This window comes from Pogonomyrmex barbatus, unplaced genomic scaffold (assembly GCF_055798465.1).
Source record: "Pogonomyrmex barbatus isolate J1 unplaced genomic scaffold, ASM5579846v1 scaffold14, whole genome shotgun sequence".
In the NCBI taxonomy this organism is placed as follows: domain Eukaryota; kingdom Metazoa; phylum Arthropoda; class Insecta; order Hymenoptera; family Formicidae; genus Pogonomyrmex; species Pogonomyrmex barbatus.
Window position 1 is genome coordinate 5,040,323 of NW_028297110.1, and position 21,376 is coordinate 5,061,698.

General features: G+C 37.8%; 6 protein-coding genes across 9 annotated transcripts; 3 read left to right on the forward strand and 3 right to left on the reverse strand.

Annotated features, from left to right (window-relative positions):
* The first annotated feature begins 2 nt into the window (after window positions 1-2).
* Window positions 3-4,854, forward strand: RYBP (ring and YY1 binding protein). Its single transcript, XM_011644493.2, has 3 exons — window positions 3-513; window positions 982-1,443; window positions 1,950-4,854. The coding sequence occupies exons 2-3, from the start codon at window positions 1,267-1,269 to the stop codon at window positions 2,277-2,279; spliced, it is 507 nt and encodes a 168-aa protein (XP_011642795.1). The 5' UTR covers window positions 3-513; window positions 982-1,266; the 3' UTR covers window positions 2,280-4,854.
* Window positions 4,841-7,927, reverse strand: LOC105430786 (no child left behind). Its single transcript, XM_011644496.3, has 11 exons — window positions 7,325-7,927; window positions 7,194-7,252; window positions 6,941-7,071; window positions 6,673-6,846; window positions 6,458-6,565; window positions 6,177-6,351; window positions 5,943-6,101; window positions 5,766-5,874; window positions 5,607-5,697; window positions 5,279-5,515; window positions 4,841-5,216 (listed from the first exon to the last, which is right to left on the reverse strand). Exons 1-11 carry the CDS (start codon window positions 7,391-7,393, stop codon window positions 5,050-5,052), a joined length of 1,479 nt encoding a protein of 492 aa, XP_011642798.2. The 5' UTR covers window positions 7,394-7,927; the 3' UTR covers window positions 4,841-5,049.
* Window positions 7,928-8,237: 310 nt separating this feature from the next.
* Window positions 8,238-9,722, reverse strand: Hmgcl (hydroxymethylglutaryl-CoA lyase). Of its 3 annotated transcripts, none has more exons than XM_011644499.3 (2): window positions 8,798-9,722; window positions 8,238-8,739 (listed from the first exon to the last, which is right to left on the reverse strand). In XM_011644499.3, exons 1-2 carry the CDS (start codon window positions 9,518-9,520, stop codon window positions 8,653-8,655), a joined length of 810 nt encoding a protein of 269 aa, XP_011642801.2. In that variant the 5' UTR covers window positions 9,521-9,722; the 3' UTR covers window positions 8,238-8,652. The 3 variants fall into 3 exon arrangements, with proteins under 3 accessions (XP_011642801.2, XP_011642800.2, XP_011642799.2); XM_011644498.3 differs by having other exon boundaries at window positions 8,238-8,745; window positions 8,798-9,721; XM_011644497.3 differs by having other exon boundaries at window positions 8,238-9,718.
* A 531-nt stretch (window positions 9,723-10,253) lies between these two features.
* On the forward strand, window positions 10,254-18,132 carry rictor (rapamycin-insensitive companion of Tor). Its single transcript, XM_011644500.3, has 9 exons — window positions 10,254-11,052; window positions 11,166-11,210; window positions 11,846-12,002; window positions 12,181-15,429; window positions 15,653-15,782; window positions 15,872-16,239; window positions 16,441-16,543; window positions 16,603-16,710; window positions 16,947-18,132. The coding sequence occupies exons 1-9, from the start codon at window positions 10,992-10,994 to the stop codon at window positions 17,358-17,360; spliced, it is 4,635 nt and encodes a 1,544-aa protein (XP_011642802.2). The 5' UTR covers window positions 10,254-10,991; the 3' UTR covers window positions 17,361-18,132.
* Window positions 18,133-19,094: 962 nt separating this feature from the next.
* On the forward strand, window positions 19,095-20,760 carry EMC4 (ER membrane protein complex subunit 4). 2 transcript variants are annotated; one of them, XM_011644503.3, is made up of 4 exons: window positions 19,095-19,381; window positions 19,622-19,893; window positions 19,992-20,210; window positions 20,499-20,760. In XM_011644503.3, exons 1-3 carry the CDS (start codon window positions 19,314-19,316, stop codon window positions 20,186-20,188), a joined length of 537 nt encoding a protein of 178 aa, XP_011642805.1. In that variant the 5' UTR covers window positions 19,095-19,313; the 3' UTR covers window positions 20,189-20,210; window positions 20,499-20,760. The 2 variants fall into 2 exon arrangements, with proteins under 2 accessions (XP_011642805.1, XP_011642804.1); XM_011644502.3 differs by lacking the exon at window positions 20,499-20,760 and having other exon boundaries at window positions 19,101-19,381; window positions 19,992-20,317.
* LOC105430790 (uncharacterized) lies at window positions 20,272-21,224 on the reverse strand. The gene is given in 4 exon segments (XM_011644501.3): window positions 20,272-20,549; window positions 20,781-20,834; window positions 20,904-20,977; window positions 20,980-21,224. Coding segments are annotated over 4 exon segments (270 nt in total). The 5' UTR covers window positions 21,044-21,224; the 3' UTR covers window positions 20,272-20,471.
* Between the last annotated feature and the right edge of the window lie 152 nt (window positions 21,225-21,376).

Consider the following 21,376-nt stretch of genomic DNA (forward strand, 5'->3'; position numbering starts at 1 on the left):
TACATATTTCTATATATATATATATATATATATATATATATATATATATATATATACACACACACACACGCCTGGCATAACGCGCGCGCTGGACGATGCGTCGACGAGCTCCATCCACCTCGCCGTTGGGAGGATCCGCCGACCCGTGACCACCGCGTCGCCGGCGGAATCCCCGGGTTTGACCCCCAGTGCGAGATCGGCGACGGGAATTCGCTCCAAGACGTCGAGAGGAATTCCGTTGTCAAGCAAGGAGTGCAGGCTGTAGTTACCTGGAGGAGCTGCGCCACGGCGAATTCGAATTCGAAATAGAACTGCGCAAGTTTCTCACATTTCATTGAGGAAAATATAAACGATATAAGAAAAGCTTATCGCCCGATAGACGTCGATTTCATCGTGCCGAAGTGGACAGAAGGGTTGGGGGCACCGGACGCGCATCAACGTGTGGCACTGGAGAGATTTGTCTCCTCCTGGTGTATGTGAATTCACTATCGGTGAACGACGAGTGTAAATAATGTGAGTTGTCTCTCAAGAGGTCAATTCTGTATTGATAAATAAGGTCAATTGTTAAAGTCGATGCTTCACCAAGAAGCCAATAACTTTCTTTGTGTATTGACAATTGCAATCAATCTGGAAATTAACTTTAACTGTGTTCCTCTTCGCTTGAGTCTATCAATTTAAACTGACATTGAGGAGCAATTTTAAAAGACATTGATTGTATATCTCTGAAGTATTAATTACCTTTCTCAAAGTATCTTCTGACTTTTATTGATCAAGCTAAACACATATATGATGTGTTAGTAAAATATTTCTAATATTGTAAATAATGAATTTTAGATTGATTGTTATATATAGTAAGAATAAAAGAAATGTTTGCAAAATTATTAATTTTATATTATATTAAATGATGAAAAATATTTCTAACATTTTGTTGTATAAGATATTTAAATATATTTGATTAACGAAACTATTTCTCTGTTGCAGATTTGTTGGAAAAAAATGTGTAATGCCAGAGTGATTCAATATAGAGACATAGGTGGCCAATGTAGAGCGATCGACTATAATAGACTATTGTGTATCTTGCTTAGTTGATGTACGGAGCGTTACCTTAGACATTTGACTCTTTTACTGCATATCCTTAGTCACATTTTGTTGGAAAATATCCGGTGTTCAGAAAATTGTAAAATTTAATGAGGCCGAAGGTGCCTCAAAAGAGGGGAAACTTTCTTTTGAGAAGGTATAGCGTTCTACAATCGATTTTGACGAACAATGAACCATTCGGGAAGCGGAAAACGCCAGGCGAAGGTTTTGGAAGAAAATTATTGGGACTGTAGTGTCTGCACTTATAGGAATACAGCGGAAGCATTTAAGTGCCTCATGTGTGACGTCCGCAAGGGAACCTCTACGCGGAAACCCCGCATAAACCCCCAATTGGTAGCTCAACAGGTCAGTTCAATCTCAATATATATCGTTCCATATTTTTTACATAAAAGACACAAACCTTTTTAATTTATTCTCTTTACTGCATTGAGGGCTAAATTTCATTACAATTATAATTTTTATAAAGTGATTGTAAGCTTCTATCTAATTTTTATTATGAAGAATCTGGCTTGTATTCTTTTATTTACTATTATTATTATTTATTATACGAAGATTTTTATCCTTCAAAGGAAGCAGTATCATGATTTATTTCTTTAATTATTTTGGAATTAAATTCACGTTTCGCAGATTTTGTTTCAGAACAAAATATTTTCTTATTCAGAATTCTTAGTATTGTATAAGAGAGATGATAAATCTGAAAATCATATTCAGATCTTCATGATTGTTCTAGCTATTATAGCGTTATATATTAACATGAGCAGATTGTTTTTAATTTCTTCTTGTTTTTAATTTCTTTTACCTTGATAACAAAATTTAAATATGTAATAAATTTTGTACTATCTCGTATCTAGGTTGCACAGCAACAATATGTACCACTTCTGAAACCAGGCAAGAAAGAAGGAAGTGGTGGCGGTAGCACGACCAGCGGCGTCAAAGAGAAGGAACGCAAACTGGACAAACTAAGGCGCAAAAACAGGCATCCACCGCGTCTGAAAAATATCGACCGCAGTACTGCGCAATCAAATGAGGTAACGGTCAACAATGTTACCGTCACCATCACGGAATACAAGCCGAAGGTGAAGAAGGGCTCGGATCAGTCGAGTAATGCTAGTTCTGAGGGTGGGAGCCAACACGACTCAAATCAGGACTCGCGAAGTCTCGATGTAGGAACCGATGCCTAGTTTAATACTAATGTTACATATGTGTGTACGAATTATTCTAATTAATATATTATACGACGTATGTATGTCAACTTTTGTGGTCATCCATACATCCTCTAGGCAAACATGACTATTGATGATGGTAACTCCTCTCTCGAGTTTGTCTGCGTGTTGTAAAAATAATGAATATTGCATGATGAATCCAACGAGGTCAGGCATTTTCTGCTCATCAACAGGGATATTATTGACTGAGCATGACTTGTATATCATCATTGAAAGAACAGGAATATAATGTACATTGTATATCACTGTTTCACTCGTTGCACAAATTACAGACTAATTCGCATCGCTTCTCTATGCGTCTCTTGCGAAAAAGAAGAAATGTACTTAAAAGACCGCTTACTTTACGAACGTCGTTCTTTTATTCTGTAATATTTATTAAATTTAGTTAAAATGTCTATCAATGTGACATATTTGCGCTAGATTTAAATGCAAGAAAAAAAGAGAAAGAAGACAAATTGTAAATATCAGTCAAACGAAATTTTATGAATTATTGTTGATATGATTATATTTTCGAATTTCATTGAATTTACGAGTCCACTGCCAAAAAGAGCATTATAAGATAAATTATTCAAAATTTGTCAAGAAGTTTAACAACAATATATATGTATATATACATTATATATTATATATATATATATATATATAATACATATATAATATACATATATATATATATATATGTTATATGATATATATTATATATTACATATGTATTATATATATATATATATATATATATATATATATATATATATATATATTATAACACACACACACACACACACACACACACACACACACACACACACACACATATATATATACACACATATACACACCACACACAGAGTGTCCGGCATCGATCATATCACCTCCCGTGTGCAGGTAGAGCTAATAAAACTGAGTAGAAAAGTCTTTTATCATTTTGCAATTTTCGCGATAATTATCGAGTTATTAATTATTAAACATCATATTAGCTCGGCGCGTGAGAAATTGTTTACTTCAAACGGCAATGACTACGCACGAGCCGCTTGAAGTAAACAATTCCTCACGCGCTTATCAATGATGATCGCCGGGCTGGAGTATCTTACGCGCGCTTGCATTTGCCGAGCTAATACAGTGATTTTTAATAATTAATAACTCAATAATTATCACGAAAATTGCAAAATAATAGAGGACTTTTCTATTCAGTTTTACCAGCTCTACCTGCACATGAGAGATGATATGACCAATGTCGAACACCCTGTATATTAATTTACATTCTTTTTTATAATAATTATCAGCATAATTAGTATTGGTACATACGTACATCTTATTTCATGTTTTTATTTCGTACGGTTGAATCCGTTAATTCATTATTCAATAAAAAAAATATTTAATAACGATTGTATGTACAGATTAAATATGAATTTTTAAATATGTAATATACATGTACTCTTCATGTACCAAATGTTCAATGCTCCCTGATAAGTAAAAAGAAAATAAAATATCGTTTTCAGCAGATTATAGAATAAAAACGTAATATGCTCTTTGATTAACAAACACAAATGTATACAATATATAAAAAAAATCATGAAAGCTCATTATTTTTATCATATTTATGATTGCCCAACAAAAATTTCGAAACAGTGAGATTGTATTTATTCAAAATTAAATTGTACCTGCAAGGACCATAACAATTCTTTAAGTAAATGGATACAATAGAAAAGAATTTTTATCAGGATGAAATTATTAATGTTACACCCGATAATATACACTGTCAAGATTATCATAACACTCTCCATTAAAACATGAAAGTAAATATAAGAATCTATCATTATCAGAATAATCAAGCAATTAATCAAGGATCATATACTCGAGGAACAAATATCACCAAAAGACACATTGTAAAAAAAATCTTTACAACTGCCCTCAAACTTGCTTTTGCAGTATCATTGATATCTTGAATTCCTAATCAAACAAATCCTCGTATAAGATTATGTAGTTTTTACAGATTTTTAATGGATAAATAACCGGATGATTAAACACTTTTACAAGAATCGCATTTATAATTTTAGAACCGCATAAATTATACAAATTCTATCTAATTCTGCTTGTTTTTACATGGCGCAAGTCTGTATTTTAATAAAACATAAAAATTTTCCGAGTGGACAGCGTATTTTCGAATTTGTATTAAATTTAATTTTGAATTAACGTTTCTGAATGTGTAATTTTTTGTTCATATTTGAGATATTAAGTAAGCGCTGTTGCCCAAATTATAAATTTACAACATGTATGGCACTGCAACTAGGAAGGGAAGGAAAGAAGGGCTCATTTTATTAAAAAAATTAATTTTTTAATAAAACAATCTCTCTAAAATGTTACATCGATTATTCATGCCAAACAAAGTGAAAATTCGGTCAATATTTGAATAAAATATTGCGTTTTTTTTAACAAAAATTATATTACATGATGTAAGATTCTTGAGAAATAGTTATGGGATTAACATTGCACTGTTAACAGGAAAACAATAAATCATGTTTTAAGAAATAAACACGAGCGCGTTTTAATAATCAGCCTACCGAATAGACACATTCATCTTTATATCTACCAATTTTTATACTACCAAATCAGCTATTTATATAAAAGAAATCGCAGAAATCATTTATTTACAGTTTCTAAACTTTAGTGTTTCGATTTGATATAATTAAGGTTTTAATAAACCTTAATTGTTATATATAACTTAATCTCAACTCTTTTCTTTTATTTGACGATTCCGTTTGACATTTGAAGATTCCATACTTTCCACTTCCATTTTTTCCATATCTTCAGTGACGTCCATCATTTCTTCTTGCTTGAATTCCATCGCAGAACTTTTTGATGCGACGCGTTTCCCATTGATAAATCTTTCTCGCACTATTAATCAAAATAAAAACTGGCAATGATATTAACTTGTATTAAAAATTATTGATACGTACCTATGGGTATCTCTATAAGATCCAGTACTTTAAAATTGTGCTCTTTATTGTCCCCGCCAACAGCAAATACAAATCCATTATCTGGGTTCGCTGCAAGGCATTGTATAGCACCCAGATTACTCGTTTGTTCCCATATAAGAATAGGATTTTTTTGATCCAGAATATCCCATATTTTTATTACACCATCATTTGAACAAGAAACCAAAAGACCTCGACATGACGTACTAAGAGAAAGGCCTAAAAAAGAAATTAAAAGGAAGAATTATAGAATTTATATATGTATTTTTTAAAAAAAATTTATTTGGGTGAACAAGAAAAAATTACTTACCTGTGATTTCCTTTTCATGGGTCTTGATTTGCCATAATGGTTTGTCTTCTCTTATATCAAAATACTCTATGTAACCATTATCTGTGCTAGCCTGCAAAGGAATGTAATATTGTTAGACACAACAAAAAAATTAATAGTAAATACGTACGTAAAACATACAAAGCAGTAATTTTGGTCATAATGATTCCACAACACCCTTTCCACTTCTCCAGATACAGTCCAGTTTTTAGCAAGTACTTCATTTTTGCAGTCAAACAATCTTACTAATCTAGAAAAAATATACGTTGATATTCATAAATATTCATGTTCTTGTCATAATAGAAAAACCGAACATACTTATCTGCACATCCTGTCAATAACTGATGAGTTTCACATGGATGCCATTTCAGCGTTTGCACTTTTTCATTAAATTGATCTAGTTTATTGACAGGTTTACAATTTTCCAAGTCCCATAACAAGACTGTCTGATCGACCGAACCGCTGGCAAGAACGTGTCTGCAATAGAATATTTTCAATGATTATAAAAGTAAACATTTTGTTGCTCATATTTTTTGGAAAATGTTAACTGACTGATAATTATGATTCCACGATACATCTAGGACTGCATCTCTGTGACCAATGCGTTTTTGCTTTTTCTTTTTACTTGGTTTACAGCCTAATTTGTAAGCTGGTTCCAAGCAGTCTACTACATCCAAGTCCCATACTTCAATTATAGGAGTCATATTACCAATTGCACAATAATTACCTAAAAATATAAATATAAATCTTTAATTACATTTTCTATTGATAATTATAATTCCTACCAAAATATTTTTAATAAATTTAAAATATCATATTGTTACATAATTTACCTGGTTTTGGATCGACAGGATCATAATTAAGCCACTCTATGCATAATGGAAAGGAAGGCAGTAATATATCATGATGACAATAAAAAGAACCTTCGCTTTCATTATATACTGCAATTAGATAAAAAAAATTCGTTAAAAAAAATCTATGCCAGATTATTTAACTAAAGTTATCTAATACTAAGATATTTTAAATTTTTAATTAATGTTATACCAACCAAATACTTCTAAGATGCTAGCATCTCCCTCAACATGTCCGATCAATACCAAATTATCATCAGCTTTGATAATATCATCTTCTTTGTCTGAATCATCATCTTCATCATTTGTTACAAGAGGATCTTTACCATCAAAACTGGCTAAATTAGTAATGTGGCAATACATATCTTCAGCTAAAAGAAAAATGAAGAGTCAGAGATTATTATTATTATTATATATGTATAATTATATGTATATATATATATATATAAAACATTTTTCTCTTACATTCATTGTCATAAGTTTTAAAATTATATTCATCAATGTCAGCTGTCGAAGATTCACCATTACTTTCTACACTAAACTGTGAGGCAACTTTTGACATAACGTCAGAATCCTCTTCATCGGAATTGTCATTTCTAAAAGATAAGTAAAAAGATTTAAACAATTCTTAAATATTTATTATTTTGTTTTTATAAAAATAATAAATAATAAGAGAACATGTCATCAAATTTTTCAATATTCTTCAAAAATTATATACCCTAAATCGGCTTGTGTCTCCTTTATAATCTTCTCAAGTTCGTCGGCTTTTAGTTCAACCTAAAAGTAAGAGAATATGTAATGCAAGATTTTTATGCTGACACATGACATAACTCTTAATAGAATGTTAACCTTTTCCGGAATAGCCGCGGCGACGCCTTTTTTCACCCATGTAGTACAAGGAATAATATTCACTTTCATTTTTATTTCGAAAATTTATTAAATGCTGGATAATATAACGTAAAACTTCGACTGTTTTTTTCGTATCAGAGATGCCTAATCAACCTAATCTTTTACTTAACATATTATGTTATAGGCATATAAAACATAAAAACTTTAATCTCGTTGTATTTTATGATATTTGATTCTCTTTTTTATAAAAGTCAAACAAACAAATCTTGTTTATTATTTTTATAAAATTGCAAACAATCTTGATAGCAAACCAATATTCCCGTTAGAACTTCCCCTTTTTTTTTTTTTTCTCTTTTCCTCCGGTTGGAGGATGTCGGATTAATTCCGACTATGTGTCTTCAACCCTAGGGTTATATAACACAGGTTTATCTAAATCCTTTATAAGTTTCTCTGTATTCTGTGATATTCTAGTTCAACTTTCTCTTTATCCACGTTTAGCTTTCTCTTTATCCTTAACAAATTGCATGACGCAACACAAAAATTCATGTGAGGACAAAAGACGTCCCACTCACTCGATGGCTAAAGACCAACTTTAGAACTTCCCCGCTTTTTTTGAGGTTAGATTTTCTCTCCGCACGTGGTTTCGTGCAACTTTCTCTAAGCAGTGTTGCCAATGCTAATAATTTACATTCTCTATTTTTATTTTACAAAAAGAAAAAGATTATCTTAAATTTCCTCGAGTTTTATATCTAGATTAAATAGTATTTTTAATTTATAAAAATACATCAGCAATTTATATTTATTTATTTTTAAAAATTATATTTATATATAAACTTTTCTCAGCCTTATCATGCTTTTACTTATTGTATGGTATAATAAACACGGAACATGGCATATATTTTCAATATATACATTTGTACAGTTGCATATATGTGTATATGTATAAAGTTTGCATATACAATCATTTTGTACAAAGTATCATTCGTATAAATATATAAAAATATTAAAAAACTTATACATAAGTTCGATAATCGTTATTTGAAATGTAAAATGCTTTGGTTTCATCGTGAGCTTATTAGGACTTCAGCAAGAGAACACAGATGATCATAACTATATCAATTGGCAAATGCAGAATTTTTCAAATCCCAAATCCTTTCATTCGATTGTCAAATAATTTCTGCTGAAAAGCATCTTCAAATATCATTAGCATTTTTGACGATTTTTCTTGGCAAGCATAGCTACTCCAGTTTTCGATTGATTCGTTCTACCTAATTGTTTACTAATGTAATCTCCAATCTCTACTATTTCATCCAAGTTTACACCAGTGTTCAAGCCTTGTCCTTGCAAAAAATATAATAAATCCTCAGTGGCAACATTTCCTGAAGCTCCAGCAGCATATGGACATCCACCAAGTCCTGCAACTGAAGAATCAAAGATCCTTATTCCTTTTTCAAGACCCTCATAAATATTTACCAAGGCTTGACCGTAAGTGTCGTGACAGTGCAATGCATAGTGACTCGCGTCATTTGAGACAAGAAGAAGTTCGTTCAAGACACGTTTGATTTTCCTTGGTGACCCTACACCTATGGTATCACCTAGAGATATTTCATAGCATCCAAGTTCTAACATTAACGAAGCTATGTGTGCTGTAATCGCCGGTTTAGTTTCACCTTCATAAGGACAACCAACGATACAAGATATGTAACCTCGGATTTTAATATCATGTTTCTTTGCTTCTTCTATGACTATTCTGAAATTTCTAATACTCTCCTCAATGGAGCAATTGGTGTTTGTCTTGGAAAAAGCCTCTGATGCAGCAGCAAATATAGCAATCTCTCTCACTCCTGCTGTGACAGCACTTTCCAGGCCTTTCAGATTTGGCACCAACACTGGATATGACACCCCATCTTTCTTGTTGATTTTTTGAAAAACTTTGAAATTGTCTGCCATCTGAGGAACCCATTTTGGAGAAACAAAGCTCGTAACTTCAACGCTTTTTAACCCGGTCGCTGACAATCTGTTGATAAAGTTGACTTTCACCTCGGTGGGCACGATGTTCTTCTCATTTTGCAAGCCATCTCGTGGTCCTACTTCCACTATTTTTACAAAATCGCTGGGCTGCTTCGTCGCGTAGTTTCGGGCGTAAACACGCGATGACAATTGCGATGTCATTCGTCTCGGAAGTAACTTCATCATCGTGCGTTGTAGAAAATGAAGAAACTTAAAATTATGTGTTACTTAAAAATATGTTACACTATTTACAAATTGTACATTAATGCTGTCGAAAGAGAGCAGCCATGGCCTTGGCTTTGATTAATTTGATAAGATCAGACGCGCTCAATTTAAACCGAAATACTTAAACGATTTTTTTCTCTCATTTACGCATTATAGAGACGGGACAAATCATCACAGATAGACATAAATAATTTTGAATATTCAATAAAGTACTTATATAAAAATTAATTCATCATTTCTTAATTTTCCATTAAAAGTATTTTATATATATAAATATATTTTATATATATAATTAATGTCTTCTCAATTATTCTTCAATTATTATTATTATTTTCTCTATATCAAACAGAAATTTTCTATATCAAACAAAGAAAAGAAACTAACATAAAGGTATATAAACATTTTTCGTATATATATTTATATATGTTTTTATATAAAAACATTTTTCATAACTATTTTTTATAACACTATAGTCTACAGCTATGTTCCAAAATTAATTGTGAGGACTAAAAAATGTACAGTGCACGTCACGTAAATTATAGATTTCCAACGCTGCAGTAAAAACTTAGAACATAACCTATGATACGAATTTTCGCTAGATTACATGCGAGCTAGTAATTTACTAGAATTATCCCATAGAGCGAACAGAGTGTCTAGTAATATCAGAATCGCACGCGATCCCGGCACCCCCGAATAGAGATCGTGCCGGGTGCCGTTCGCCACACGATATACGTACAGCGTACATTTGTATGTAGAGCGTGGTGCGTTCAATTGTTTCCAATATTCGTGGGTGGTGCGCGACGGACGAGCAAGAAGCGCGCGACGAACGGCGGCGCCTTTACCCTCGCCAGCCGGGCATGCGAAGGAGCGCGAAAGCGGAGCGGCGAAAGCGTGCGGCGCGGCGCGGCGAGATTTCGCTCCCGTTTCCGCCGCCGTCCTCGTTCCCGTCGTCGTCTACGTCGCATCCTCGTTCCTATTCCGGCGAGTCTATCGTTCCCGGTCATTCGGCGCGGCAGTAGCGAGGTAGAGTCGGCCGTCGGGCTCCTTGTCGACCGACGCCGCGCGTGACGCTCCGAAATCCGGCGCGTCCGACGTTCGTCGATACGCGCTGCTCTCCGGCGAGGCGAAGTATCCTCGGGTACACGCACGACGAACGTACGCCTGTGCTCGTGGTGTACTTCGTGCTCGTTCCTCCGTTCGTACGTGTACTCGCTCGCTCGTTCGCTACTCCCGCTCGCGGCCGAGAATGACATATCGCGACGCGCGGGCGACGCGCGACGACCACGCACGCACCGGGAGGAGCGTCGTCGAGCAGGAGCAACGCGGCTGCGACGGTTGAGGAGACAGGAGGAGAGGGTGATAGAGAAAGAGGAAGAAAATTTGGAGCAGGCTCCTCGTGTGAATCGCGTTCGGCTGCGCTTCCTTCGGGACAATGGCAATCTCGAGCTGGATGATGTGGGGCAGAAGCCTACGCACCGGTCGATCCCGCCGAAGTGCGTGTCATGAGAGTAGCGATTGAAACGCGATTGCGCGAAAAAAAACGTAACGCCCAGCAATTTGCGACTCTTCTCCTCATATCTCTTTTTTTTTCTTTTTCTAATTGCAGGTCGTCAAGACGAAGACAACTGCGTGCAGCTCGATCTGTCAAGAGGTTAGTAACCTAACCTATCTATCTACTCCGCGGTCGCGGATCGGCTCCTTCCTCCTTCCTTCTTCCCTCTCTCTCTCTCTCTCTCTCTCTCTCTCTCTCTCTCTCTCTCTCTGCCCTGATCATCCAATCGATGGTCATCGAGACTGCTCCGCATTTCTGTGTATTTATTTATCTTTCGCCTGGCGAACGCGATGTTGCGCAACGACATTACGTCTCGCCCACTCGAGATCGGCGACCGGTTCGGTTTTTCAATGACGGAAAATGCGGATACATTTTAATGAATTTTAATTTCGAATGATACTGACTCTTGCCATTCGAAAGTTTGGAATGTATATATCCACATAGTAATCTAATCTAAAAATGAAAAAGGTCAGAAAGAGAGACAGAAACAGCATCTGAGACCAATCAGTCGGCTCTACTCTAGATTATGTTAGATTATATTAGAGAGATTACACTATTCTGTTAAGACTGATAAAGATTAAATTTATGTAAAAAATAAGAAAACATACCATAATTATTTTACTGCTAGTTTTTTTCGCTCGAGAATGCATAAAGCATAATTATTATTCTTTTTTATTTGTTTTCTTGTTGAAGAGATGTCATTCAGGAGATAAAATTTTAATTTATATTTGTAGGATTAAAGGAGAATGTCAAGGAGGTCTTGACTAATCTTTGCCAGCGTCAGACTGTTCCAAGTGTAAAGAAGCTAGCATATCTCAATGCTATTGTTAAGTTAATTAACGAAACTGCTTCTCAATATTATGGCTACTCTGCGGATGATCTCTTCTGTTGGTAAGAATTCAAGATAGATGTGCAAATTATTCAAATAGAAATTGAATCTAGTCGAAAAATTCTTGATCTGTATATCTTTAATTTGATAATTAGACAGCTAGATCTACCTAATTATCAAATCTTTTAGATAAAACATTTTGTAAATTAATGTTTTTATTAAAAAAAACCGTTCTTATAGTTTACGCGTGGCGCTGGTTCATGAGGCGACGCAGGTACGTGCTGCCGCGTTACGGGCGGTGCGTTACATGCTCAAGAAGGAACAAGACGTCATTGCGATTAACAAGCTGCAATACCCGTACTTCTTGGCGCGTAGCATGGACGTTAATCTGCGAAACGAGATGGAAAGGATACAGGCTCTCCGGCTTGTCAGGAGGATTCTAGTATTAGCGCCGAAGCATTTCAGTTCTGTGCTAGCGAGATCTTTGATCAGTTTGACAAACGGTGGCATAGAGGAGAGGGATCGTGCATTTAAAGCGTTTCTGGCAACCCTATGCGAATTGGGTGTCTTGAACTCAAATCTGCTGATAAGCTGCGGCGGCGTCGGGGCGCTGGCCAGAGCTGCAATGACCGGGCAAAGCCCCGTCGCGGTTGAGTCCGTCGTCGGGGTGTTGCTGCGACTACTGAACAATCCTGATACGCGCGGTAGCGTCTCCTTGCTATGCTTCGCCGCGCCTTACTGCGAGCTCCATTCTTTGAGCATGGAGAGAACCAAGGAGGAGCGCGAGCAGAGATTCGCCGCTAGTAAATTGGCCCTGCTGAGTATTCTGCGCTCATATCCGGGCATTCTTCATTTTTGCCGACCAGACAACAATTCGGGTCTCAAGGCCATCGCGGATATCCTGTACGTGGACCAACTAGAAGTGCGTGGCGCCGTTCTGGAGCTGCTTTACGAGCTACTGGACTTGCCGTTACCCACGTGGACTGACGAGCCAGATGTTGCGCTAGCTGCAGTGGATCCCAGCAGATCGCGGGACTCATGGAAATTATCGGAGGGCTTCGTCGCTGCCGAGGGAAAATCCATACTGCCATCCCTGTCGTCGCACTGTCCCAACATCACGGAGATACATTCGGCATTGTTGGTCTACGTCCTTCTGGAGTGCGGCTTGCACCGTGCTCTCGCGGAGACCATCGTCTCCAGCGACACGTTCATCTCGGTGCGTGCGGCGGTACTCCTGGGCGCGTTGCTGCATCTCGCGCACTCGCTTCTACCGTCCGAGCTTTGTGATCTTACGCCGCCATTGCCGAATCTACTGGAACATGCAAGCGCCGGTAAGCATCAGGCATTGGCGGCGGTTACCATACTTGAGCGGATGCACACCATGATGCGACGTAGACCGACTCCGGCGAGTCTCTTTCTCGATCGTATCCTTCAGGCAGGCACTTGGCTACGTCCGATCGTACCGCGACGTCAACGGCCGTCCGCCAGGCATTGGCTGCGAATTGGCAGGGAATCGCCGATCACGCCCATGCTGAAAGACGCGCAGGTGCTCAGCTCGAAGGACGCTCTTGCCTGGAACTGGCCAGTGGTACGAGCAATTCTACGATCGCGTGAAGATGCGACACGGATTCTTCACGATTCCGATCACCGATTGTTCATGAAGCGGCTCGTGCGTTACTTTAAACCATCGTGGAACGGTTATAGCAGAGTTGAGCTGGGTACGAGCGCAACGTTGGCGCGCGAGGCTACTCTCGCCGGTTGCGATCTATTGAACTGTTTGTTGGAACTTCACGAACCGGAAGGTGCGCGATTACTCAACGAGTTGATCGGGGATATCGCTGAGCAGATTAACAACATTACTACTGCCGAATCCGCACATGATTGTTTATTCTCACCGCGTCACATGTCCACCACGTGTTGCCAGAAGTACTTTCTGTTTCTCGGCCAGCTGAGCCACTCGGCCAAAGGTACGGTGGTACTCAAGAGCTTCAATTTGCTGGAAAAATTGCAGGAACTTGCGTTGGCCACTAATCACGACTGCTATGTCAAGCTGATCGTTTCTAGCTTGGATTACTCCCGAGATGGTCCCAATAGGAAGGTATTGAGCAAGATCATTTCCGAGGCAACATTGTGGAGTACGCGTCTCTACGCTACGCAGTTCCTACGGCTGATTCTCCGCGCCAGAATGACAGATGCTGTGCATTGGGCGATGACATTGCTGGCAGATCGATTGTCTGATAGCTACACAGCCGTGGCATTAGCCGCTTTGGAGGCGCTACATGAGGCCTGCGATGAGCTCGAATATTTGGAGGCGTTGCTGCAACAAGGCGGACAGTCGCGCGATTGGGACAAGTGGCTACAACACCTGGGTGATAAGGGTTATTTGTTAAAGATTCGACTTTACTCTCTTCAGCAGGGTTTCACAAGTCTCGCCGCACCTTCGGAGGAATTGGAGAAATGGATCGGACCTGGCGGTTTCGCCGAGAGATACGTCGGCCTCGTAGAAGGGGAAATACATGATGCCCTTACGTGTCGTCAACGCGACGAAACCGGGAGCTATCAGAGGAGGCCCACTAATGACGTCGTGATGACGCCGCGCAATATCTTCGTATTACCACATCTGATTGGCCAACTGGCGCAACATGATCTGGGGATGCAATTGCTACTACGTCGTAATGTGATACAGCGTTTCGCTCGAGTGTTGCAGCGATTCAAACTGGAGTTTGGCGGTCGCGAGTCAGAATCCAATTCACGGTGTACTAGGACGAGCCGTCTGGTCGCGGCGGCGGCGTCAACGATGACCTCCGCTGCTGCTGACGATATCTGCATCATGTCAGAGGAATCCGGCGTGGAGGAAGTTATGGAGCAATCCAGCCGTCTCGAAACCATCCCCGATTACGAAACGATGGAAAATGAAGCTCGTGACACGGTGAGCCAACCGCGAACGGAATCGCTGATGGAGATCCGTCGTAAGACCAGCGTGGACGATTCCAGACACACCACTCCGGAGCGAAGCTGGAGGTTGGAGACCGAGTCATCGCGCGACGATTTCGTCGGTCCGAATGGCGGCATTCTCAAAGTGAAATCAGCTCTCTGGGCCCTTGGCCACGCAGGCACGTCTGTCGCGGGCGTCGAACATTTAAGTCACTTGGGAATCATCGAGATGATTACATCTATGGCAGAAACGTGTCCGTATTACTCGGTACGCGCCACAGCTATGTACGCCCTCAGTCTAATCGGTACCACGCGCGCCGGAGCCGACACATTGGTGAGTTTCAATTGGCCGTGCGTCAGACATCGACGTGGCGATAACTGGCCCGTGGTACCACCCTCGAGTAGGTACCCCATGCCAAGTCCCATCCCAGTGCAGCGACATCATCGTAGTCTCAGCGACGGCAAACCTGAATTGCTCGAGCCGATCATACGCCGAACTAGGAATCGATCTGAGAGCGCGGCAACGGATCTCGAGGCGCGACGATATTTTCTTTCGTGAGTGAAGCAAAAGCTAAAAATATATATTGAAAAGAAAAAAATTATTTTAGGTGGATTTCTAATTGAAAGCTTAATTGTTGAAATAACGGAAATAAAATTAATAAATATTCTTTGATTCTTTTTTATTTTCACAAGTTAAATTCAAAAAAGATGGATCTGAATATATTTTTATGTATATGTTTGCATTTTAATATTAACTTGATATTTCCTATTCTTTTAGAGAGAGAGGCGAAACTCCAAGTCCCGTTTCGAGTATTCAAAGACTAAGCCAACAAGATGCTGAAGGATACGCGCGACTACGTAGTTTACAACGTCACCGCAGGCCGAGTTATTCTCAAAGTAGTTTAGAAGTATGTAAAGTCATGCCTATCCCTTTGAAAATACGATTCAATGTTTTTAAAAAAACAATATGACAGATAACAAGACTTTCTCTTCGCAGATGTACAGTTTAGATGGCCGTCTATCATTACAAAGTCTGTCAGAATACGATTCATCCCGCAGCTGGATTGCGGAGAATACGGTCCTCACACCGACGCCACCTCCTCTGGAGGATGATAATGAAAATTTATACTACATGGGTATCTCTCTGCCGAGGAAGCTGCTTACCATTTTCCCCGAACTACCTCAACCATCGCAGCCGACTATCTTTGAGGATAGTACCAAGTCTGAGTTGGAGACAACAGAGATCGATGACGAATCTAGTTCAGAGTGCGATGTTGATACCGAGCATTGTCGCTCATGTCTTGTTTGTTATAACAATAAAAATGGCAGGGATGCTGGCACGGAACAAGATATGAAATTGCGGAGGTATTGAAAACGCATTCCTTGGAAGACGTTACTTGTATGTTAAAGATAAAAAATAGAACTATATAATCAAAATATAATGAAACAAAAAATTATTCATTGAGATATTAAAATAAATTTAAAGTATTATAGTTCTTAATTTAAGTCACAATAAGAATATTATTGTCGAGATCGATTGTATCTAATTTAATCGCGTTTGTACAGAGAAATACTTAGGCACACTCAACGGCTTGCAAATCCAGTATGGTATCGTCACAGTCGTCAATCTTTACTTAGACTGAGGCAGCGGTATCCCGAGAAATTTCAGGTACACATTCTTTTTCTTCTAGATGTGTTCTTTACATTACATTCGTTTATTCTTTGTAGGACACCTGCTTGTTTTCGGATGTGGCTGCTCGCTTAGGCAGCAGTACGTACAGAATGCCAGCGCGGCGATTTCTGCAAGAATTGTTTTTGGATTCTCCATTCGATGCAGTAAGTCATATAACTCTCGTAATGTTGTCGGCGCTATTTTATAGTTGGCACAGAGGCAAAAGTTTTAAAAATAAAAGCTCGACGAAGTGGAGTTATCAAAGAATCTCTCAATATAATCAGCGCAATCATATTTATGACCAGCCGGCTATCAGCTTCTTTCCGCAGTCATATAAATTTATTATTCATATAAATGTCTCTTTCATTTTGATTGTAATGTAATAATTGTAACTTTATAGCTCTACGTTGAACCAATCAACATTCTAAAGATTCCAATTGGCACAGAGGAGAATCCTCTACAATCAACTGTTCCTAGCTCCGAGGCTAGTCCTCGACAGCAGTCTGTAAGTTCTGCGGAGGGCAAGATTAATGGAAGACTTACTCTGACTGAGATACAAACGGCGCAACTGGCGTCGGTTGCCGAAGAGAGTTCCTCGGCGGGCGGTGGTGACGGTGGTGGCGAGTCATGTACTATGGGGCATCAATGTAAGAAGAAGCCTCCGGAGACGGTACGTTCATCGCAGGAACGACGCACCGACGAAAAGATCATTGCCGAAATTCTGAAGCCGGAAGAGCGAATACGTTTGTCAAAGAGTTCTGATAGGTCGTTAAAAATATCAGGTACAAACACTGCCATCAGCCTTGATTCTTAGTTTTCGAATCCTCGATCGCGACTGCACGCGTGTGCATGCGTGCTTGCGTATGCATACCGTGCGTATGTCGTATGCTGTGTGTACATATTTTGTATTAAAATGATATGATATATAGAAATAAATATACAAAACACACACACACACACACACACACACACACACACACACACACACACACACACACTGCCGGCAATCAGACGTATCCTTATGCGTATTTCAATGTTTTCTCCTACTTCTCGCGCGCCTCGCGTCTATCTACATAATTATTCATTGACCCCAGGACTACACATATCTTTATACAAACCGAAGCAATCGAATATTTTTATATACAAGCCAAATAAATCACTACCGACTTTTCGATAAATTCTTTTTTCAGGAAGATATATAGAGTATGATTGCGAAATCAAAATTCAAGTCTGCCTGCTAAATTTCATAATACAAACATTTAAGCAAAGACGTGTTCAAGAATACTGCTGGCAGCTTGAAACTTTTACCGGCTCTCACAAACTCATATGCGTAGTTCTCGAGTTAATGACCGATTAATTTATATTTCATATCTATATCGAACGCGCGTGCCTCCCATTGTAATCTATCGTCTTATTTTTTTAATGTTGCAGTCGACTTTTTCTTTATGGAAATGTGTAACGTCGCACTACAGTTTTTTATACTTAATATTACAGTCATTTCTATTTATACGCGTTAATTTATGTATCATGTATATGATGAAAAAAAAGAAATTGGATAACAAAGAGCAGCATGTGTGAAATATCAACAGATGTCTACGTATCTTGCATGGGAAACGCTTTCTCCCCATTTTATCCTCAATGTATCGCTAGTTTGGACATCCAATTCTGACAGTTTCAACATCCAAAAAAAAAGAGCTGAAAAGACATTACTGAGTTTTCAACCAATATACATTCCCTTTTGGAATAAAAAAATTTCCTTTTTGACTAAACTCCAGAAAAAAAGACCACCCGAGCTCCAGGATGTGATATTATCAATGTTATATCGCCTTGTATGTCTCCAGTTGAGGAGATCCATCAGTAGTCGATGCAGCAAACGCTTTGCTCCGGATCAGTATTGTTTTCAGTAACTTTTTTCACGTATGTGCATCGATTGCGATCAATGAAGCTCATGAAAAAGGTATTTTTAAATCTTTTAGTTTTAATATGTTTTAAGTTAATCTTAAAATGCTTCAGAAAATAATAAAAAAATATTTATTGAAGTATATATAGATAATATATACATATATATATTTAAGTAATTAAAAAAATTTTTTTATAATTTTTAATTTTCTTTATAATTTACTATTTTTATTTGTAATTGTTTTACAAATATAAAATATAAACTTTGCAGTTTGCAACATTGTAATAATGTTGATGCAATATAACTGCAAAATTTGTGCTGTACAGGATGTGTTACTGTTTTTATTTGACTGCATTCCATTAAGATTTTCTACCACACCATAAATGAGTTTCATAAATAAGTATAATTCTTATGACACTATAATATAATATATATCATCGCAAATTATAATTGTTTTTTGTAGTTTCAGATTTTTATGGATTTTATTTTTATGGATAATCAAATAACGGATGGTAACTATAAAAATATGCAATTTTTAATAAAATTAAACAATCAAATTTTAAATTTACTTACGTCTAAAGAACATCAGAATAATTATAAAATTAATATTGCAGTAAGAGAGATTATTTAAATCTAACAATCATAGAAATTTCTATAAGATCATCAGTCCTCAATGATCATCAGAGAATGATCATACACATACGCATTACTGGATTTCACTATTTCCGCGTTGCGCGTGCGCGAAAAGAGAGTCGCTGAGAATAACTGTCCCAGATGTCACCGATCATTCGCGTCATCGCGCGTCGTCCATAGTCATCCCATCGAAGAAACAAGAGAAATCGAATACACATTACAAGAGTAATCCTGATGACGATGACAGCGAGCTCGAAGCAGGGTACCAAGCGGTCGAAGTGGGCCTTAGACTTCGCACACAAGTACGTAACCTAATCGGCTCCAATTGTCGCAAGTACACGTGTCGAATTCGTGTAATTCGATCAGCCGACGATCAACTAGCCACTCGCGTGTTAAATATTAATGTTTCTCCTCGTTCTCTTCAGCGTTCTCTGTGATTTTTCTTTCCAATCGAATATATCGCTTTATTCTAGATCTAATTTGAATTGAATTCAGAAAACAGAAAACATTTTAATATTTTCTGAAGTTCTTACGCTTTGCAGAACGAAACAGGATAAGAGTGTGGAGATACCGTCTCCACCAGGGTACACACCCACCGGTGCCCTCTTTCATAATGTGGAGTACATGCGAGAGTCGGACTCCAATCATCTGATAATAAAGAAGTCCTGGGACTTGGCGTTGGGCCCCCTCAAGCAAGTGCCCATGAATCTATTCATTCTATATATGGCCGGTAGTTCTGTTTCAATATTTCCTATCATGATGGTCGGTATGCTCATCATCAAGCCGGTCAAGGCGCTATTCACTCTCCAGCAAAGTGAGTTGATCTGAAAGTGCCAAGTGTAAATACCGCTCTATAATCATTTCTTTTACTCAGCATTCAAATGCCACTCTATAATCGTTTCTTTTACTCAGCATTCAAAGTGATCGAAGGTACACACGCGTGCGGACAAAAGTTCGTGTACTTCCTAGGACAATTAGTGAATATCGCGTTAGCTCTGTACAAGTGTCAGTCGATGGGTCTATTGCCGACGCACGCGTCCGACTGGCTGGCATTCGTTGAACCCCAGATGAGGGTGGAATACTCCGGAGGGGGTTTCATATACATTTGATGCAAATCAGTCAGGCGGTATTGTAAGTATCCAGCGTACGCGCTCGCGTGAATTATAGCTAAATTATACTCTCCGCAAGGACATACGTGTTTAAATATTGTTTATTAAAATAAAGATATGGAAAAATAAGAGTGGCTTATCTTTACATCGCACATGAATGCGTATATACATTAGGCTTAACATTTCCTGGAAGTTAAACATTAACTTTTACATTGTAATCAATAATGGCATATGCATTCCATCCTCTAGAATTGGAAGCGATCTCATTTCAGAGAGATACACGCTATGGCTTCTTTTTATTCTCTTCTAGAAACTGAAGTACTCGCTGGTATAGTTTCGCTGGTTCGTCTACTCGTGGCACCTGTGGGGAAAACATCAGTTTCAAAAAGTACTAATCGCACTACAAGTCTCATATGATGTTGCTTGATGTGATTTTTAATTTGAAGCGATCCAAACAGAAACAGCAAATGCAATATAATGGAATAAAATTTAAATGTCATTGTTTACATGAAGGAAAAGGTCAATAACTTATGTATATTTTATCGTATATAAATCAGAGTTATTACGAATAACTTTTATCTTATCAAAATACCTCATAATTTTGTGCTATGTATATTCCGGCATATACTCCAATGCTCAAACTGATCTGCAAATTATTTTAAATGCGTTACAATACGTTATCGAAATCACGAGCTCTCGTTTGTATGTTACGTACCAAAAATCGGAGCATATCGAGAGTTTTTAAAGTATGCTTGTTTAACCTGAGAATCTCACTCGTTGACACTCGCAGAACGATTGATTGACATTGACAGGAGCAGACAGGAGTATGCTGAAATACGCTCGAACGTCGAGCATAAAATACGTATGATCGTGACATGAAACAACTAATCAGGGGGCTAGTTAGAAACTGGTTATTTTTGTGACAAAAAATATAGCATATACTTGGTATCACTTTGTAACTATCTAGTTATTTCCTAGCATTGTTTGATTTGAAAATAAAATTGTGCAATTTTTTTTTTTTTTAATTTATATACAATACTTTACATTTTTCATTGTATTATTTTACTATGTCACTTGTCGACAAAAACTAAAATCAAAGTATAAATAATTTTACATTCAAGTAACACGAATTGTTAATTAAGTTGAAGGTAACGATTTGTGTTATTTTACGATTGAGAAAATGTTGCA

Bases quoted from the DNA above. Each gene is read 5' to 3' on its own strand.
- RYBP (XM_011644493.2), top strand. From the start codon at position 1,267: ATGAACCATTCGGGAAGCGGAAAACGCCAGGCGAAGGTTTTGGAAGAA. The intron at 1,444-1,949 runs GTCAGTTCAATC...TCTCGTATCTAG, and splicing joins CCCAATTGGTAGCTCAACAG to GTTGCACAGCAACAATATGT.
- Hmgcl (XM_011644497.3), bottom strand. From the start codon at position 9,520: ATGATGAAGTTACTTCCGAGACGAATGACATCGCAATTGTCATCGCGT.
- rictor (XM_011644500.3), top strand. From the start codon at position 10,992: ATGGCAATCTCGAGCTGGATGATGTGGGGCAGAAGCCTACGCACCGGT. The intron at 12,003-12,180 runs GTAAGAATTCAA...CCGTTCTTATAG, and splicing joins GCGGATGATCTCTTCTGTTG to TTTACGCGTGGCGCTGGTTC. The intron at 16,711-16,946 runs GTAAGTCATATA...GTAACTTTATAG, and splicing joins TGGATTCTCCATTCGATGCA to CTCTACGTTGAACCAATCAA.
- EMC4 (XM_011644503.3), top strand. From the start codon at position 19,314: ATGACGATGACAGCGAGCTCGAAGCAGGGTACCAAGCGGTCGAAGTGG. The intron at 19,382-19,621 runs GTACGTAACCTA...TACGCTTTGCAG, and splicing joins GCCTTAGACTTCGCACACAA to AACGAAACAGGATAAGAGTG. The intron at 19,894-19,991 runs GTGAGTTGATCT...TCTTTTACTCAG, and splicing joins GCTATTCACTCTCCAGCAAA to CATTCAAAGTGATCGAAGGT.
- LOC105430786 (XM_011644496.3), bottom strand. From the start codon at position 7,393: ATGAAAGTGAATATTATTCCTTGTACTACATGGGTGAAAAAAGGCGTC. The intron at 6,102-6,176 runs GTCAGTTAACAT...ATTCTATTGCAG, and splicing joins TCGTGGAATCATAATTATCA to ACACGTTCTTGCCAGCGGTT. The intron at 5,217-5,278 runs GTACGTATCAAT...TTTGATTAATAG, and splicing joins TCTTATAGAGATACCCATAG to TGCGAGAAAGATTTATCAAT.